We start from the raw sequence: 21,665 nt of genomic DNA, 5'->3' as shown, positions 1-21,665 counted from the left end.
CTACTATTAAAGGTTTAATTATGGACTACAAACTCTTATAGTCTTTTACCGATTTATTCATGTATGATTTAAGACAATGTGATTTAAAAAAATGACTCAAGAAAATTTGTTTTAAAAAAAGATATGACTATGGACTCTTAGATAGCTATGTACGGCCCCCGCCAATGATTTACAGTAGTTGGCCTATGGCCCTCGCCAACGGATTACAGTAGCTTGGCATACGACCCTCGCTAGCGGGTTATAGTAGCTTGGTATACAGCCCCGCCAGCGGGTTATAATAGCTTGGCATGATATTGACTACGACCATATCATGGATAGAAGGTGATCTAAGCATTTAGTCTGAGAGAATTATTATAAATTACGATATGGAAAAATGACAAATGATTTACGACTTTATAAAATTAGCATGATTTATGATTTTGTTTATGCATTGGGAACCATTTATATAATTGCATGATTTATGCATATGCAAGAGCATGATTGATTTATGATTATACTGTTATTATGAAATATTCTTTTTTTAATGGCAGTTATCTTCTCTAAATGATTTATTGATGCATGTAAAAAAACTTATACTCGATGTAATAAGGTAGTGAAAAGTTTACTTACCGAGCTGTGTCACTCATATATCTCTATTTTTATTTTTTTCTCTCTAGACGAATAGGTCGATAGGAACGAAGGATGGTGCAGACTTAGAGTTCACGCAAGCAAGCTTGACAATTTTATAGAAGAATTTTAGTATTTTAAATTGACTATGAATTTATAGTTAATGATTTTCTGAATATTGAGGATCATGGGCTTAGTATTATGTTTGGATTTAGATGCTTTGATCTAGTATTGGTAGCATTTAATGGATAATGAAATTGAAATTTTATTTATTATATTTTGTTTGAGATGAATTTGAAAGTTAAATAAAATATTTGGCTTCGTGTTATCGTGGGTTGTACCCTTCGGTAGCATGGCCGTGTTATGTCCCAGATTTGGGGCGTGATATTAACTAGATATGGGAAAACAGAAACATGATTAGCATATTAGATATCTAGTTCTGAATTTCAACTCACAGCGGTAGCATTAGCAACATCCTTTTTGGCCCTACGCAAGTAATCATGATGTTGTTGAAGTAACAGAGGATGGTAGGCTTTTGGCATATATAGTTTCCATTCTCGTGGAGGGCGATGAGATAAGGAGACCTTGCTGAAAGTTTCATTTGGAGAGAAGTTACTTTCAGTGATGGATACTCCACCCTTATCACTTGGCAGATATAAGTCTGGAAAGGCACCATTATATGCAACACTGTACTTCGCTCGTGCAGTGATCTGCAACCAAAGAGAAACTCTAAAAAGAATTAGAAAATCGGGCATAAAAAAGAAGATGAAAGCTATTGCATGCTTAATTAGATATTGTAGAAGTGCTAGTTGAAGAAGACCCATCGAAAAAGTTGGAGAAAATAGATAGGAGGAAGAAAAACAATTAAAATAGACTCAATTGGCAAATGGGAGATAAGAACTAATAATTAAATGCAACTCAAAGAAAACTTCACTATGGTTAAGCACCCCTATTTGTAGATATAGAAGTCTTAGAACTTACACTCGAACCTGCTCGCATTCATCTGTGTTAAATAAGGAGATTTTTTCAGTTATGAACAGAAAAAGAGAAAAAAATCTAAGCATGATCTAATTTGGTAATTAGTTAGGATTTTGACAGAATCTCTAACTGATCAATGCTACGTTTATGAAATATTTAATCTTCAACTCTGGCCAGATCAGATTATGTGTGACTTATTTCATCAAATCTGCGAGATTTATATCCTAAATCGAACTAGCCAGCTAACCGCCAACTTAAGTCTAAATCAATCACTGGGATCCTTCACTTCTTATCAGCTAGGACTACGGCATGTGCAGCAGCACCAATTTTTGGCACCATATGATCCATCTAGAATTAACTAATACATGCACAATATACATCATATTCTAAGCACGCTCATGAACATCATCTTTAACTATGAGTAAATGAACATGAATTATTCTTCTAATTATAATGGTAGTTGGTTTACAATTGTGCATGAGAAATTTGGCAATCATTACAGACAGTGATCTCTCTAACCTCACTCCTTTGTCAAAGACGGTACATAAGTTCCAGTTCAGTGATGGACCATTAGGCTTACTTAAGGAAAAAAAAGGAAAATAAAAGAAATGGTAATTTGTCCTCATGCTTGAAGTGCATGAGACTAGAAGAAATGATGAGGTCAGTGTTCTAGTGGCATGTTTTAAAAGGAACAACTGAACAAATTTGCTCTATGCAAGGAATGAGGTATCATGTATTGGTGCTGTGCTAGCCTAGCACTGACACTGTACATGCAATGGTCTGCCAATGCTCGGCATGCTCTAGTACTGCATGCCAAGCATTGGCACGCAGCCAGTACCATGCCAGGGGTGTCAATAAGGCACTGGCATGGTGCATACAATGATGTATCAGAGTGTTGGACTCAACATGTACTTGCATAGTAGGTGCCTCCTTAAATTTTGTCGGTTATGCAAATTGAGTTTGGGTGGAAATACATTTTGAGGGATCTATGGGTTTTAACAAAGCTAACACTGGAAGATTTAGCATATTGTCGACTACTGCTATTAGTTAATAACATATGAGCAAACTATGGAATTATAACTCGAATTCCATATCATTCTATTAACAATTACACAAAAGTTAGGCGATACATAAGTTAGTTTGCTAAATATACCATTAATAAATGTAAACTATAATATCACTAGCAAGAGAAAATTTTAGGCTCTTGATATGAAGACAAATTGCTGAAAACTAAGGAAGTGCTCTGGAAAACACTCAAAATCTTATGGATTGAGTACAAAAGCAAGGGCAGGCAAAAGTGGACAACAATTAAAAAACATGTAATCCAGGAAATTAGATACATTATGCATACCATAGCATTAGCTGGTCCCAAAGAATCTCACCATAATCAATTGCAGACAGTAGTAGGTCTGTACATTTGCGGATGGATGTGCAATGTAGACATGATTCTAAATGCTATCATGAAGGTTTATAAGAGAAAAAACATTAAGAGTCACTTACAACATCAAGCCGAATTATGGTGTGCAACAAATTTTGGATGTCATCAAGTTCTGCCAGCATCTGTAAATAAGAAATGGAATAGTCAGATAAAATCATAACACTATCAAAAGCATAATGATTTGTTAAGCTTGCCTGAACCTTATCAGTTAACCTTGACAGCACATCTTCCTCAGCTCTGGCCACTAAAACTCTTGCTTGTTGAAACTCATCATTTAATGGAACAGCAACAATTGGCTCTATTATACTTCCAACACCTGATCCACTAAAACACATGATCTGTATCAAGAGAAGTGACACTTAGACATTTGAATAAATTATTCATGTTAACATTGTAGACCAAGTTTATAAAAAGGAACTATGCTAGATTCGCAGAAGCATAAGTTGAAAAGCCATGTGAAAAATAGAACAACTGCTGTCCACTTGACATCAGCTCTTCATTCCCTAGTTCCATCTTGGTAGGAACAACATGTTTCATATTACTTCTTTTCTTTTCTTTTCTTTTTTTAAGGAAATCTTCATGTTAAAATAGGATGAGAAAAAGATGCATGGTCAGCCCTAAATAAATGGGTTAACAGTTGTTAGTAATAATAATTGTAAGTTTGTAACAAAACCTTTCAAAATGCAAGTTCTTAACACCATGGTGCTTTATTCCGAAATTCAGCAAAAATAGATAACCAACCTTTTTTCTCAGTTATTTGGCATTTGCTCTGGAATTTCTATTTTGACTTCTGTTCCATGCTCAATCCAAATCTTTTAACATTGTAAGTATGTATATCCCTTTCTCAGAAACATGTTTAGTCTTTAAATACAATATCTGCACCTAATCTAGGACCCCTTTGACATATGCTGCAGACTTCCAATCCATTCAACAATTTTTCTATCCTCTACTTGTACTTTTTTTGACCTTCTATTGATGTAACAATCAAGGTACACCATCTCAGTACTGGTGCCACCCTATTACTGTGTCGGTACACCTAGTACGAAGGCTGATTCGGCATACCGAGTGTCAATACACCCTCTATAGTCTATATTGCATACCGGTACCGAACCGGTATGGTACAGTGCACCCGGTATACCATAATAACAACTCTAAGTTCTTATTATCTTACAATAGAATCCATGATTTTTTTTTCCATGCTTTCTAATTCCTTGGGAAAGCCAAGAACAAGGAGCGCATTTCATGCTCAAAGTTGCTGCATTGATTATAAAGAAAAAAACTTCTGATGGCATTTGTAACATGTTGGAACAAAAAAGTGAACTTTATAAAAATCAGCATTATGATGTTTAGTTACTTGGACTAAAACTAGCTCAGTTAAATTTCTTTTCACCACTTTAACAATCTTGAGACACATAAGCACCACATCCACTTTGCAGGCAGATTTAGAAGATACACTGTAGTGATGGGCATCGGGCCGTGCCGGGCCGGCCCGGCCCAGGCCCACTGGGCCACGGACTAAACGGGCCGTGCCTGGCCCGGCCCGCTTCGTAGCGGGCCGTGCCGGGCATGGCCCGCTCAGCGAAAAACCGAAGCCCGGCCCGGCCCCAGGCCCGTGGATTGGCGGGCCGGGCTCGGCACGGCACGAGACGGGCCGTGCCAGGCACGGCCCGTCTCGGGCGCAAACGGGCCGTGCCTGGCACGGCCCGTCTGGAAGGAGGGGAGAAAATAGCCGTTTCCAACGGCTATTTTTGGTTTTTTCCCAAAATACCCCTCCCAACAGTCCAAAAACGGCTAATTTGAGGGGTATTTTGGGGAAAAAAATTTTGGAGTCCTATAAATACCCCTTTCCTCCCTCATTCTCACCACACCAAACCAACTATTCTCTCCTGCTCTACTACTACTATTTCTCTCTTCTAAAGTGCTCTTCTAGCAATTTAATTTTTAGTTTGCATTTAGCAAGTGTTCAAGTGCTACACAAGAGGAGATTCCTGTTGAGAAGAGAAGGTCACTCCTGTTGAGAGCACAAGAGGAAGCTCAGAATCTCGGCTCTACCTCTGCCCTCTGACCCTCTACTCAATTCCTCCTTGTGGTTAGTTTTTATTTTTTGCATTCATCAATTTAGATATGTCATCTTTTGAGTAGAGCTGATCAAAACCGGGCTCGGGCCGGGCTCAGGCCGGGCTCTACAGCAGAAATTAGGCCCGATGGCTATGCCCAGACCCGGCCCGGCCCGACTGTCGGGCTTAAATTTTTGTCCAGGCCCGACCCAACCTTATAAATCTGGTCCCAGGCCCGACCCGAGAGGCCCAACCCGACAGGCCCGACCCGACAGGCCCAATTTTTTTTTTTTGTTTGGAATCTAGAAATGGGCAAAAATGGCCCAACAGCTTAATGAGCTCTCTAAAACTAGATGTATTTTTCTATCTTTATTTTATTTCTCCAATGATTAATTGGTTAATGTTAAGGATATAACTAGCCTATTTCAAATAGATAGTGAATAGATAGTGTTGGTGGTGGTTTTAAACTTTGAAATTTGGATATATCTACAAACATTAAAAAAAAAAATTGCATTTTCAAGCCAATAGAAAGAAAATAAAATGTATGAAACACTATTGTCCAGCTGAAAATTACAACCTAACAATAAAAACTACAAACTTAGACAATTACATATTTAGACAAAATACAAATTACATTGTCCCATTAACATTATAACAAACATGCATCTTTGTGCATTCAAAAGTAAATGTAATCATAATTCTTGAAGCCACTTTCATAATAGAAAACTGTAGAAGAACATCCTTGCATCTTCTAACTTTCAAAACCTACAAACACAAAATTGAAATATTAGCTATTGTTAATGATTGAACATGAATAATTAAAAAAAATAAAGTTCCATCCAACTGGAAAAAAAAAGGATCAGAAGTCCATCTCAGGGAGAAGAAACCAAGAGGAGAAAATTAAAAGAATCTCCACCCTCCAAGAAATCCATCTCCAATCCCCCGATCTTTCTTCCTGATGGCTGGAACTGGAGCAATGTGAGGGAAGGAAAACCAAGAACAAAACCAAAAAAGAGAAGGAGCTGGAGCTAGAACTCGTAGCCACCTCCCTCCCCCCCCCATCTCTCTCTCTCTCTCTTCCATCCTGGAACTCGTAGCCGGGATCGAGCTCGAAGAGGAGGAGGACTGCCGGCTCGCACCCGGCCGTCACGGCGGCGATGGTCTCGCGGAGGCGGTCCACGCAGTCGACGAAGTCGAGAAGACGGGGTAAGGAGGAGGTCCTGGATGAGAGGCGGAGGAGGCGGCGCTGGAGGGACTCCACGAGAGCGAAGCTGCGGAGGAGGGAGAGGGCCGGGGGGACGGCGCGGTTGATGCGGGCGTGGAGGGCCTTGGTGGCCATGGCCTGCGACTGTAGCGGTGCCACCGCCTCGGTGACCGCGTCCAGGGAGTCGAGGCTGAGGGAGAGGCGGGCGTCCACGGCGGCGAGGCCTTTGTCCATGCGGGCGGAGGCACGGAGAATGGAGACGATGTTGGAGCGGGAGGCGCGGAGTGCGGCGATCACCGCCTCGTCGTTGTCGTCGACCGCCATCGTCGCTCGCTGCTCCTCCTGGTGCGGCGGCTCTCCGCGAGGGAGGGGGGGTGCGGCGGCTCTCAGTGAGGGGGGGGTTTAGGACTTTAGTCTTTAGTCTTTAGGGTTTCTCAAAAAAATTTTAATATATTATATCAATGTTTTATGGTCGGGCCGGGCCGAACCGGGCCATTTTTAAAAGTTTCCAGGCCCGGCCCGATTTTTTTGGTCGGGCCGCTTTTCCTGCCCAGGCCCGACCAATGGGCGCTTTTTCAATGCCCAAGCCCGAAAATTTTCGGGCCGGGCTGGGCGGGCTGGGCGGGCCAGAAGGCCCGTGATCACCTCTACTTTTGAGGAAAGTCATTTTGGCATTCCTCCTGTTTCTGAGGGAGAAGAAACTAATCCCCAACCCCATGTTCCTAGTTCCTCTAGAACTAGTGAACCGAGTGGAGATCAAACCTCTTCTCGTAAGAGGACTAGTGCTGTATGAAATGAATTTGATAGAATTATGGTTGATGGAGTCTGGAAAGCAAAATGTAAAAAATGTGCCAAACTTTATAGTTGTAGTAGTAGTGGGGGAACAGGCCATTTAAAAAGACATCAAGAGAGTCATAGGATGCATGATTCTCATGCTCAAACTCAAAGTACCCTTAATATACAAGGGGGATCACTTGTAGGTAATTTTGCATATAATCAAGAAAATCAAAGAAAAGCACTTGTAAAATGGATAGTTAAGGATGAATTACCTTTTAGTTTATGTGAATCTTTTAATTTTGAAGAATATGTTCAATTAAACCTACAACCTGCTTACAAAAGAACTAGTAGGCGTACATTTAGAAGAGTAGCTATGACTAACTTTTTAGCAATGAGACAGTTTAATTGAAACACTCTCTACTTTAAATGTAAAAATTTCATTAACTTCTGATATTTGGTCAGCATCTGTAGGTAGTAATTGTTTTATTGCCATTACTGTTCATTATATTGATAATGATTGGCAATTAAATAAACGCATTCTTGCTTTTCGTGCTTTTGATTTTCCACATTCTGGGCAACAAATTTCAAATGTCATTTATCAAACTGCATGTTCATATAATATTAATGATAAAATTATGTCTATTACTTTTGATAATGCATCTAATAATAATTCTGCTGTTACATTATTAAAGGACTCATTGCATCCCATGTTAAATAGAAATTTATTGCATATTAGATGGGCATGTCATATCCTAAATCTTTCTGTTCAAGCTGGCATGGGCATGATTCAAGATGTGATTTCAAAAATTAGAAATGCAGTTTCTTTTATTCATGCTTCAAGATCAAGACTTCAAGAATTTAAGGAATTATGTATAAATCATGGTAAACGTTTTAAAAAATTTAAACTTGATGTAATTACTCGTTGGAACTCAACATATAGCATGATACATGATGCATACCCATATAAAAACTTATTAAGTGCATATATTAATGATCGTGGATTAGGCTTTACATTGACTGAAACTGATTGGAATAAAGAAAAAATTTTGAAAGATTTTTTGCTTAGTTTTTATAATGCTACTAATGCTCTTTCTGGTATTTATTATCCAACTTCATGTTCATTTTTACAACAAGCATATATAATTAGTCAAAAATTTACAGAACATAGATATGATGATGTTTTAATGCCTATTATTGAACAAATGGAATCTAAATGGAATGAGTATTGGGACAAGATATGTCCTATGCATAACTTAGCTGCTGTATTTGATCCAAGAGTTAAATTGAATGGCGTGCTAATTTTACTTGATGCATACTGTGAAAATATGATTCAAGATCCTGAACCTGTTAAAATTGAGGTAAAACAACTTCTTTATGATATTTATGCTATATATGATGAAAAAATTCGTGGATCTAGATTCTCCGTACAAAGCTCTATTTCTTCTTCTAGTAGTTCTCGTTCGTCATCTATTTTTTCATTCATTGCACAGAGAAAACACACACATGCTTCAAGTTCATCTTCATCTTCTTCATCTTTAAGTAGTGAACTAGAATTTTATTTACGAAATGATCTTCAGTCTGCATATGATGAAAATCAAATAGAGAGTCTAGATGTATTATCTTGGTGGAAGAGTGTTAAAAATCAATATTCTGTTATGTCTGCAATTGCACGCGATATTTTAGCTGTGCCGATGTCCACAGTAGCATCGGAATCCGCTTTTAGTGCAAGTCGGCGTGTTCTTGACGAAAAGAGAAGTAGGATGACTGGCGAAAAGGTTGAGATGCTTCTCTGCTTCAAAGATTGGTTGGATGCTGAGGCGAGACTTCAAGATAAAGGTGGACATAATACAACATCCTCTGATGATGATGATACAAACACTACTGAATAGTGAATACTGAATCACTGATGATTAGTAAGATTTCTTAATTTTTTATAATTGTACATTTTTATTTTTTTAATTGTTAAAGTGAGTCATCTCTATTTTTTCTCCTTTCTTATTATATTCTGGAGGTCAGACCAAGGTCCAAAGTCCAAACCTCCCTTCATGTACCATTTTGATTTAAATTAATAAACTGGTAGGGGTCTATGCCAAACCCCCCACCATTAAGGTGGCTTTATATTAATAAATCCTTAGTTTTCAATATTTATTAGTTTATAAAAAAAAATTATTTCCATTTATTTTAAGGGAGACGGGCCGTGCCTGGCCCGGCCCAGGCCCGGTTCAGGCCCTTATGGGCCGTTCCGGGCTGGCTCGCGGGTCGTGCCCGGCCCAGGCCCTTATGGGCCGTGCCGGGCTAGCCCGCGGGCCGTGCCGGCCCGCGGGCCGCGACGTTCTTGGCCCGCGGGCCGTGCCGTGCTTGGCCCGCGGGCCATGCCAGCCCAGGCCCTAATGGGCCATGCCGGGCTCGGCCCGCGGGCCAGAAAATGGCAACCCAGCACGGCCCCCTTTAATGGGCCATGCCAGGCACGGCCCGGTACTGTAGCACGCGGGCCGTGCCAGGCACGGCCCGGTACTGTAGCACGCGGGCCGTGCCAGGCACGGCCCGGTACTGTAGCACGCGGGCCGTGCCAGGCACGACCCGCTTCGTGCCGGGCCATGCCAGGCCATGGGCGGCCCGGCCCAGTGCCCAACTCTAAGATACAGTCCACAAAATTAGTTACAAAGAGTAAATACTTGGTGGATGCGGTACCTTTAGCATGAATAGGTAGTGGTAGAAAATGTGCTACAAATTGGAGAAAAATTATAATCTAAATAGGTATACTAAGACTGTATGGATGAAATAACAACAAACAAAACTGCTCGACTCTACTCTTTAATCTATCACTATGCAGAGCAGAGTACAAAATATGGTACGCATCTATACAGTATGATAGATCAAGGATGCACTTGTTTGGTCCTTATGCAGTTGTGCTTCAAATCACCGAGAGCCTGGGGGGAGGAGGGGGAATACAGTAAGTAGGTCTCACATGTCAACTCAAAGGAGAGAGAATGGTAGGAGTCGTAGGACCATAAGAGAAATAATAACCCACACAGATTTTTAAAAAGCTAACCACCACTGAAATCTAAATTAAACATCCAATCCTAAATTGATCTGCACTACAGAGAAGCATAGAAAAAGAAGGTTGTTGGGCCTAAAAACATGAAAATATTCAGTTTTTTTTCTTTTTTGTGGGAAAACAAGAGTCTCACTTCTTAAAAAAAGCTAGACTATGCATCCAGTGGTGAAAAATGGATAGTTTGACTAACATGAATAATGCTTATATTTTGACCACTGGAGATCTCCAAATCAGATTATTTTTTGATAACAATCAGTTTAGAGAGTAGATCACATCCAACAGCTTGTTTCACCAATGCTTGGACCCTAGTCGTCCAATCAAGATCGACTTTATTCGGACTACTATATGGGGAGTGGGGACCCACATATTAGCTCTATATATATGCACATATGTGTGTGTTGCTTAGCCAAACACTTAAATATCGAAAAAATGCCAGCAAGAACAAACATTGCAACGGCCAACCTTCATCTTGAGACTGCATTAATGAAATTTATGCTTTTCAGCTGAACAAATATTTGCACACACAGGCACAGCAAGACACAGCAGACACTAAGAAATGCATGGATAATACTTTTTTTGATGAATGCATGGATAATACTTAATGCGCATGGATAATATTTAACACACCTGGACAGTAGTAATCCATTGAACGTTGTAAGCTGATCAGCCATCACTTTCAAGCAGCACCTGCCATTAACAACACAAACTTCCTAAAGCAAATCGTGAAGGATGTTCACTACTTACCCATGCAAGATGCAAAAGGAAATTTTGCCAATATTAAGACCATACCAAAGTGGATTCTTCATTATCATTGTTCCTTATTAATTCGACCAATAGCTGATATAACTGAACAAACAACAGGAACAATCAGTAGCTGGAGAGCTAGTATCTGCAATTTAAAATGAGTAATCATGCACCAATATGCTAGATAACAATATAATGCAAGTCAAGGTGTAAAATACCGATACCAAGATGCCTATCAGTATTTCATTAGGACAGTAAGGTACTGGGGCAGTATGGTCCCAATGCGTAGAATAGTCCTGCATGCTGGTACTATATTGAGACATATTTTTTGTATTTTTTTATTTTTAAATCTTCATTTAAAAGAATAATTTTTAGTGAATATTCTTTTGTTTTCCATGTTTCAGTGGTTTTTGAACAACGATGGGGTGTCTAGCACAAGTATCAGTCTCAATCAAGGTCTGTTGAACCGGCCCGAACCGGCCGGTTCAGCACGTACCGTACCGGTACCTGCCCCAACTGGTACGGTTCAGCTATAAAAAAGGATTTCGGCCCTACAAGGGCCGGAACCGGCCATTTTCCGCCGTGTACCGGTGCGAACCGGGCACTGGCCCAAGAGCGGCTTCCCTGCGGGCTGCGCAGGGAGCAACGCGCTTGCGTGGGCCATTTAATGCCACAGACTGTGGCATTTAATGCATCCGCGCGCGGACGCATTGTTTTTTTTTTTTTGCGTCCACATGCAGATGCGCGAGCGGGAATCACGCACCCAGCTCGTGCCCGTGCGCGATTCCCCGCGCATGGAATCGCGCCCATGGCTGGTTCTCGAGCAAGGAATCGCGCCTGTGCATGATTCCCCGTGCGGGGCAGCGCACCCATGCGAGCGTCGCATCCATGCGCGCGTCTCTGGTTCGGGACCGGTTCCAACAGGTACCAAATCGGTACCGTATCGGTACTAGTGCCCACCGGTACATCGGTACAGTCGGTCTGGCCGACCTTGATACTCTCGATACTCATGGTTTTAATAATATTTTAAAAATACCAACAAATATAAATAAAGCATCTCTTTCTCTCTCTCCTCTCTCTCCATCTCACTTTCTTGGTCTCCACCTGTGGTACCCTACGACTAAGGCAAAGTAAAAGAGAGACTAGCTCCGTACTACCTATGTCATTTGGACACCCATTTTTAAGCTATTTGAAAGTGTCACTTGGACACAACTAAGATATGCTGCCGGGCCGGTTCAGCACGTACCGAATCGGTACCGGCGCCAACCAATCTGGCTCGGATATACAAAACGGTTCCAGCCCTATGGGGCCAGAATTACAATGTTACCGAGCTAGAATCGACCTAAACCGACCGATATGAGAGGCGTAATCGGACGAATCGGCTAGGAATCGATGCGAACCGGTCGGTTCGCACCGGTTCAATTTTTTTCTTTTTTTGCCACAGCGCGGACGCCCTATGGCGCACTGTGGCCTAAATTGATTCAGTACCGGTTCGAACCATTACTGGCGCCGACCGGTACGTTGACCGGTATCGGTTCGGCATGCCTTGGATACAACAGAAGATGGCATCCCAAACAGTTGGACACTCCTAGTTGAATTGTCTTGATGATATCAGTACAAGTACACACTTTTTCTAGAGTGTGATGCAGGAGACCCTTAGTTTTAAGTGACGGACACTTTTAATGAAGTGCCCTTAATTTTTTTTTGACACTTCAAGTAGTTTTAAGATTTTAAAATAAAATTATCAAATCAAGTTTGTTGTACACGTATTGGCTATCATTGAGTACCTTACTAGTGCAGTATGGTTGGTATTGTATAGTATGCATGCTATATTGACACAATAATTTCTCAAACCCAACCATGTTATTGCCCAAAATCAGGCAATCAGTGTCAGTACAACAACCAACTAGACAACATGAGGCGATTTCACTCTATTCAGACTAGCGCAGCTCATATATCGAGCCGAATAATAGTACCCTATCGGTTATGATATAGGTGGTATGGGGCAGTACAAGTTGGTATGACAAACTTTGTTATCAAGATTAAATGGATATTTTAATCAATGTATTATTACACGTTTACTATAAAATTATCACAGTTATACAGACACTTTAAACAAAATCTCATTATATTTTAAATACAAACATATCATGATTAGTTATCATTAAGTATCTCATCACATCTCAAAAAGTAAATTGAACAACTTGCAAACTTTCCACTAATTTATTTGTTAAATATAATTCTTACTTTCTCTTTTTTTTCAAATAAGCATCAAAACACACATACTATAACTTTACACATACATAAATAAACACACAAATATGTAGAGACAATATAAATGGATTTTATATATGTGTTGTCTCCCCATGCCTAGATTTTTGGATATTGCCATGCTTGACACTTGAGGACACTTAGGCAGTAGGCACCATGCCAAATATCTATGTAACATTAGCCACTACTTTTCTTTTTCTCTTAAAAGCACCATCAATTGATCTTCATTGTTGTCAAGTTTTAAGAAGAGCAACCAATGCCTATGGATGTTAGCATGGTTTCAACTACAAGTCGTGTGGGACCAAGGAAGCTGGCACATATTGTGCTAAGCTAGTATGGACACTGGACACAAGGCCAGTATCATGTACAAGAGCTTCTTAGTATCGAGCAAAGCCGATCCGCGTCTACTGATGTGGATCTGGCACAAGCCAATATGGCTTGTTTCGAAGCCAAAATGGCTCTTTAGTTACTTGTTTATTTGTTTGTTTTGAACAGCACAACACGTGTAGCATAGCACAACATGGCACAACATGTGTAGCATGGCACATGGCACATGCATGGTGTATCCATTGGCTAAGCTAGCATGACCTATGCCAGCAGCATGCAAACCCTTACTTCCCATCGTCCTAGTAACATGTGTGTAATGCCTATAATGTGTTGTTAATGTGTGTTTATAGTACCAATCCCCTATAAATTTTTATAATAAATTTTGAGCTTACTTCTATTGTTAATGTGCAAATATAGTTGTGTGATTTTTGCATTGCTAAAAACTTGAGATTACTCAATGCACATGTTAAATATCAGTCAACAAAAATATCTAGACGATAACTATCCCAAATTCCTAAGTTTCAGTTGAAACAATGCTTATTTGATTTGAACATGTATACATAGTATAAAGCAATTCAAATTAATTTATGTCAAAAAAAATGAACAGTATAGCATATCTTAATGAACCTTTTAAAAATGCAAGGAATGCTGAACCAGGTACCGGCCGATTTAGCCCGTACCAAATTGGTTCGGTCTCTAACAGGGTCAGTTCGGGCATAGAAAACGGTTCCGGCCCCTTCGGTCTCTAGCAAGGTCAGTTCGGGCATAGAAAATGGAACCGGCCGGTACAAGAGTGAACTAGACGGAACCGGACCGAGTCCGATTAGATTTGCAGCAGGAGCGCGCTATGGCATTTTTGGCAACCGATTTGGACCAGATCGAACCAAAACCGAATTGGACCAAGCGTCGATCGGTACGCACCTGGTACCGGTTCGGCAATCATTGTTTCTATGCCACCATTCCAAGTGTCAGAATTTGGTACCCTTGCTGTGCCAACATTGGCTAGCAAGGGCATGATGCACATTAGTTTGCTTTGTGGTAAATTTTCCAAGCCATATATAGTTTGAAAGGAAATCGAACTATTTGCAGCAAATCAAATTGGATAATCTGAAACACAGAAATAAATTGGTATCCGTAGTGGTCCACTAGTGGTGTTAACCAGTGCTTGACTGATGCCCAATCTGCAAGTGAGACATGCAGTATCCATACCCATATTAGTCAGTTTGGTATGTGGGTTGGGTCCAAAAATTACCATCCTGATCAGAGACAAACCAGGATTCTCCATATAAAGAAGTTAACTTTAGATATAACATATGTAAAATACCTTCCTTTCAAGGGCACGAACTTGATCTCGAGATCTTTTGAGCTCAGGACTCTGAAAGAACAAAAACATAAACTTTTCAATTAAACTATATAGAATTATGTTGTACAACTAGTATATGCAAAAATTTAGTAATTGGTGATAGTTTATCAAAAAGGAAAAACAATGTCAGTAACAGTGCTTTTGTAGAGTTGATGATTGCTTCACCAATATATTTTGAGAAACCAAAGGTTTAAACTACATAGATAACAAATTGTTCTTATAATTCTTGCTAAAAGAGAATTTGATGTAATAAATACATATATATATATATAAAGAGCTTCTGCTTATGTTCACTTGAAAAAAAAGAGCATCAAAGTTCTGACACATAAGCAAGGTCAGCATGTACGTAGCCACGCAAATATGCTTCTCAGAAGTCATTGACTTAATCTCTCAGAATTCATTGACTTAATCTCTAGGTGCAATTCGAGAGTCATGTGGCTCGGATTAGGAAACTAACAGTCACATGCACATATGCTGATTGAATGAGATCGAATCGATAACTTCACTAGAGGGGAAAAAAGATTATGAAAGTAATATTCCACATAACTTCTAAGCTTTCATAAATCATAAAAAGAGACCATTCGTGATACTTCTTTAGCTTTAATCACTTTAACATTTCATGTCATAATTGCATCAATCCACATACACTACAAAGATAGCGAAATCTGCTCCCTTCTTTATAAATATAACATTAATATGCATACTAGTACACAACAAAGTTGTCAAAAAGCTAAGAACTCATGATTAGTTGCGAGCTAAGCAAGAACACAGATTCTGGGCCCATAAGCTCATCTTGAACCAGGATAAATCTAGATTACCAAAGTTAGCTCAAGCCTAGATATGATGGGCTTAGCATAATTCAAGCTTGGCCTCATTTACATCGCGTAATTTTACATTCAAACATATAACATAGAAGTGAAAAGGAATTCAAGTAAAAACATTAACTATGTTAATTAACAAGTATATTTACTTTTTCATACTTTCAAACAAGGTACGCTGAACCGGTACTGGTAGGCGTACCGGTCGCCTATCAGACCAGTTCGAGACCGATTCCGGTAGGAACTGGGGGAACCGCGCACAGGGCGCTCTGCCCCACCGCGGGGCATTTTGCCCCGAGGGAGCGTGTGGCCCAAAATCCAGTAGGAACCAAGGGAACCGCGCACGGGGCGCTCTGCCCCTTTCAGGCCACGCGCTTTCACACCCCAGCACACGAGCGTTGTAGTTAAAAAAAAGGTACCGGTGCGAACCGGCCGATTCGCATAGGTACGGGCCGGTACGAGACCGATACGCAGCTGGTACGCATGCGTACTGATCGATACCAGCCTGAAAATAGCTGGAACCGGTATCCAGATAGTGGATACCGGTTCCAGGCCAGACCGGTCGGTTCGGCAGACCATGCTTTCAAAACTTTTCTTATGATAACGATCATATGTTCTGATATATATTTAATGGTACAGGGCTCATGTTAGCCTGATTTAATACATACTGAAATATTGAACTGAGGCAACCAAAGCCCCTCCACAACACCCCACACCCCCACACCCCCGGCCCGCAAAAAAAAAAAGAGGAAAAAGAAAAATAAAAGAAAGTTAAAGAGAAGAGATAAGATCCAGCATTTGAGCCTCACTCCTAGGATTTAAATCCTGACTGGAGCAACAAAAAGCTCTAACAGCTCTTTGACAAACCTAATATACAATTATTGTTCCCATGAATATAACTCTACGTTTCAGACATGTATCCCATCAGATTCTCCTTTTTTTATCATCTCCATACTTCACTCTCACCAGCGAAAAATGCAGAAGTGGCTTGTGATCATGCAATTTCAATGAAGACTCACTCCAGTAAAGTTCCGCTTATCAGGGTCTTCAGATTTTAGAAGATCAAGATCATCCATATATTTGATCTATTAAGATGAGCATACAACTAAATACTTGGCGAGGTTCTGTATTTTTTGGATGCAGACCCACTAAAAAGCACCAATTATAAAAGTTGTTTAGAAGACTACTTATCCATGATATAGTTCATCAACCCTCCTGCTCTACCCTACCAGGACTGAAGCATCATATATATGAAGCATATACAATTTTTCAAACAAAAATGAAAACATGCGGTAAAAATCAGCCTATAGCATTACAGGATCCATCATCCTTAACAGCAACGGCATAACAACTTCATCTCCAGTGTAGCCTACAGCATTTATTGGTGGAATGATATGTTTATAATTGGGGCCAAATCAGCCTCTCCAACATGCTTCAATTCAGGTTTAGGCCTTTCCCTGTTGCTAGCAGTACTACATAAATTTGAGCCCCTTCCTTTGCCAAGAAGTACTTTAGTCTTTGTTGCACTTGGAGACACCATCTTTATTGGTTTCCATATTGCAAACATTGATGCAAGTCTAAGCTTTGTTCATGTCACTTCCCCTCAATTTCCCAACTTTACCACATCCACCTCAATGTCATCATTGTTGTTACTTACTGTAAGTTATGCAGTTGCTACATATAACATTATCTTGTAATATGTTTTTCTTCTAATCCTAATAGAAATGCAAGATCTAGACCTTCTAAGCTAGCTTGCAGCAACTGCTCGAGACAATGTATTACCTTCTTGAACTTGCATAACTTACAAAAACCCTCCATGTAGCTTGAATCCTAGCACCGGTGTCATGCGATTCCTATTCACTCAGAATGTCTTCTTAATCTTTAATTGAAGTTCTGATATAAATGTTATAACTTATAAGTATCTGGATAAAGGTAAATATCCTACTTTTATGGATTTTCTCATATAAGTAAACATCTCATGAAGGATGTCCACCTCATCCACCAGATCTGCAGTTGATTATAGTGCCCAACCTTGATTGAGAGAAAAATACCCCAAACATCAAGAAATCCTCAACAAAGACTCTTTTCATATGCTTGGAGGAGGGAGATAACAATTTCAATATTGGGTCCATATTTAGCTTTAAGCCCTTGAACCTCTTCAAACTGAAAAGAAAAGAACAAAAAGAAGAAAAAACCCCACTCCCGAGCAATGAACCTTCTTAACACAAAGCTACAAGTTCAATTTCTCATGGAATACGGATGCCTGGTGATCAGAAAAAAATAATCTATAACTTCTTTCATTATAAAATCTAAGACTGATTAATCATTTGCAGGATGTTTTCGCTCCGTTGTCTTAGAAAATCTTTCTAGGGAAATCTCACTTTATATAATATTATTATAGCCTGTATTGCAACTAGGTAAATAAAATGGTACAGTAAGGTTCAGCATACCAAGTGTTAGTATAGTACAGTGACAGGTACGGTATGATACCGACCAGTACCACAAACCTTGCTGACCAATCCCTTTTCTAGAACATGACAACAACAATAGATAATTAGATATTGTAGAAGAGAATTTGTAGGTTAAAGGGAACTTGTAGCCCAAAACAAGACACTAATGTTGGGACAACCCCCTAAGCTAAGGTCTCTACTAGAAGCAAGGGCAAACTTTGGATGTACTTCTAATTCTGGAGTCCACTAAGTGTTGAATTAAGTATTACTCATAGAAGCTAAGGAGAAACAAATTATAGATTTACAGAGTACATACGGGCTTATTAAAATTATAAGAAGGCTTACAGTTAACCTAAGAAGACAAGAATTGTTAGACAGAACTTATAAAAAAGGAGGAAAAAGGATGGTTAAAGAAAAATCATGGATTAAAGCTTTAATATAGAAACTAGTCTTGTTGAAAGAAATTAAGGGATAAAAGATTTTTGAGATAGCCTTCAAGATATACGAGGAAAACCCGGCTTAACTAACATCTAAACAGTAACCGGAAAAACAACGAAGAGGGACAGATAAAACAGAGCCACCACCACTGTTTGACACGGAGTTGTCATTTGGGGCTAGAGTCATCAATGTAACTCACTCAAATACCACCAATTAAAAAGAATCTTTTCATTTTTTTTATAGTTTGCATAAAATTTGACACCCCTTAACAACTATATATCAAGACTTAAGAAGCGTCTCAAAACTGGTACTAAATAATTAGATTACTTCCACCTATTAGGAGCCTTTCATATACATCCATCATAAAATATGTCACCCATACTAAATGACCTGTATGGTTCCCAAAAAACTCAGATTACAGCCCAAAAATACCTGCAGCACCCCTAATTGTGTCCAGATTTATATCTTTAGTAAACAAATTTGCCAGAAAGAAGGATTAGTTCCTTATATCCAACCATGCTTTCCATGTTTCAGTGCTCAGAGATCCTTGGAACTTAGCTTGCTAGATTCTTTGAGCTTAATTTGTCTACCCTCAGACTCCAATTGAATAAATAGACAGTACTAGCACATATTTCCTAGAATCAAATGGCTTATAGGTAGTCATTCGATATAGTGTCATTGGGGCTAGAGAGAACTATCACCAATTAAAAAAGAATCTTTTCACTTGTTGTTTTAAATACATAATTTGCATATATTTAATTTGCATAAAATTCAACACAACTTTACATCTATATATCAGGACTTCGGGAACAAACATACCAAACTAGTATTAAGATAATTAAATTACTTGCCATATAATAATTTAGGAACCTTACATATACACCATCATAAAATATGGACTCATAATCTCACACAAACTAAGCAACCTGTATGGTTCACATAAAACTCAGATTACAACCCAAGAATACCTGCAGCAGCTCTAATTCTGTCCAGACTCATCTCTTTAGCTTAAAAATAAAGTGTCAGAAATAAGAATTAGTTCCCTGCATCCAACCATGTTTTCTCTTTGTTTCAGTTCTCAGAGATCCCTTGGAATGTAGCTCCTAAATTCTTTGAGCTTAATCTGTTTAGCCAAAAATAGTTTTCTTTCTGGTAAAGTAGCTTCCAAAACCTAATGGCAGCCCCTCTTTATTCAAATTGCCACCCTTAATGTGGTGGCCACTCCAGTAGGGAGGCCAAGTTAAGAGTGAGTAGAAGGCTCTCAAACATCAATGAATTGTATGGTGATCTCAAAGGCCAACTAAATAAAGAGAATAATGCTAGTCAGAGTGCACAACTTATGCATGCCAGAACATCCTAAATGTGAAATAGAATATCCAATGAAAATACTTGGTCTACCCTCAGACCCTACACTGGAATAAATAGACAGCACTAGCACATCTCCTCCAATCAAATGGCTTTTAAATAGTCATCCCATATGGTGATTCCCACAGTCTGCTACGCCGGTACCGGGCACCATACTGGTTGCCCAACAATACGAGTCAGTACGGGCTAGCGTCGTGCCGTGCCGGGCCAGGCCTATACGTCAAGAGAGGGCGAACGTAGACCGTAGGAGAAAAGAAAGAGAGGAGGAGAGAGGGAGGGAGAGAGGAGTCCGACGAAGGGTGGCGGAGGTTGGCACCCAGGCAGGACGCAAGGCCGTGGCAGGGTCCTCTGTTTCGTTCGAAATAGAGATCTGACAAGGGCCTCCGCGTCCTGCTCGGGCACCGACCTCCGACGGCCTCCCTCCCTTTCCCTCCCTCCCCCACTCACTCTCTCTTTTCTTCTCTTTCCTTCTCCTTCTCTCCCTCTGGCAACAGCATCTCGATTTCGTTGCCGGAACCGTCCTGGTCCACTGCCGGTACAGCTTGAAATGCCCCGAACCGGATGGTTCCGCCAACCCTGATTTCCTTAGCTGACAGGCCTTCCCAATCAGCATTATGCTCTATTGTTTTCCTAATGCAATCCAATGCATGTGCCCTTTAGTCCTTTGGTTCTTTAATATTGGCTCTTTGTATGATCCAAAGACAGCAGAACCGGTACCGAGCACCGTACCAATTGCCCGGTAGGACAAGTCGATACGGGCTTGTGCCGTACCAGGCCGGGCCTGTACCGACACATCTTCTACAACGGGAGAGAGGAAGAACAAGAGAGGAAAAGAGAAAAAGCGAGGGAGGGAGGGAGAGGGAGAGGAGGAAAGAGAGATCGGCTGGGCCGGCTCCGTTCGAAATAGGGGCCCGGAGGCGAAGCCCCGCCTCCGCATCTCTCCAGCCTCCGCCTCCTCCGCACGGAGGCTCCCCGGCCTCTCTTCCTTCCTCTCCCTCTCCCCCCTTCCCCACTCTCTCTCTCTCTCTCTCTCTCTCTCTCTCTCTCTCTCTCTCTCTTTTCCTCTTCTCTTTCTTCCCCTCCAACAAGACGTCTCGGTTTCAATGGCGGAACCGTCTCGATCCGCTACCGGTACGACCCGGGATGCCCCGAACCGAGCGATTCGGGACGTTTTGCAGACCTTGGGTGCATGACTATGATCCTTTGTGCATTTGATCATTTGATCTTATCTATAGGCTCAGTCACACATGTTCTCTCAGATCAAAATAATTCAAAAATAGTTACTCCTTGGTCAAGTATAATACATAAATCTGGTGATTCCTTAGCTGATTGTCCTTTCCCGATCAGCATCTGTCCTTAATTGTTTCTTTGATGCTATAAGATGGATTCTCATTTCATTGCTTTGGTTCTTTTGCATGATCTTTTTTGCATTTGAACTTATCCTAAGACACAGAGTTGCATAAGATAAATCACTAGAAGCCTTAGACATTGCTCTCGTTCTCCTTTTTCATGAATATTTCCGAAATACAGTGTTCCCTATTATTTTATTCTACTTCACAAGATCCATTATATGTTTGGCTTTAATTATTTTCTTGTGTAAAACTAATTTTTTTGAGACTTGAGAGTGTTTCTATCAACAATGTGAACTGCAAACTTGTGAAACAAATCGGATTACAAGAAATTACATAACTTTAATCAGATAAAAGTTTCCAAGAAGTAGGTTGACCATTCTGAAAGTAATGGGAAGCTAATATACATAGAAGGCGAAAGT

General features: G+C 40.3%; 1 protein-coding gene across 4 annotated transcripts in view; it reads right to left on the bottom strand.

The window, feature by feature from the left end:
* LOC103708528 (endonuclease MutS2) overlaps positions 1 to 21,665 on the bottom strand; it is a 50,713-nt gene that overhangs the window by 24,841 nt on the left and 4,207 nt on the right. For 2 of the 4 annotated variants that reach the window (XM_039121133.1, XM_039121125.1), the window contains exons 5-10: positions 14,785 to 14,835; positions 10,908 to 10,964; positions 10,746 to 10,828; positions 3,217 to 3,346; positions 3,085 to 3,144; positions 1,062 to 1,316 (exon numbers count right to left, since the gene is read on the bottom strand). In XM_039121133.1, coding sequence (XP_038977061.1) covers positions 1,062 to 1,316; positions 3,085 to 3,144; positions 3,217 to 3,346; positions 10,746 to 10,828; positions 10,908 to 10,964; positions 14,785 to 14,835 — 636 coding nt within the window. The remainder of the gene's footprint in view (positions 1 to 1,061; positions 1,317 to 3,084; positions 3,145 to 3,216; positions 3,347 to 10,745; positions 10,829 to 10,907; positions 10,965 to 14,784; positions 14,836 to 21,665) is intronic. The other 2 variants (XM_039121138.1, XM_039121129.1) reach the window with 1 other exon arrangement.

The sequence above is a fragment of the Phoenix dactylifera genome, chromosome 2 (genome assembly GCF_009389715.1).
Source record: "Phoenix dactylifera cultivar Barhee BC4 chromosome 2, palm_55x_up_171113_PBpolish2nd_filt_p, whole genome shotgun sequence".
Classification (NCBI taxonomy): domain Eukaryota; kingdom Viridiplantae; phylum Streptophyta; class Magnoliopsida; order Arecales; family Arecaceae; genus Phoenix; species Phoenix dactylifera.
This window is presented reverse-complemented; position numbering and strand designations above follow the sequence as displayed.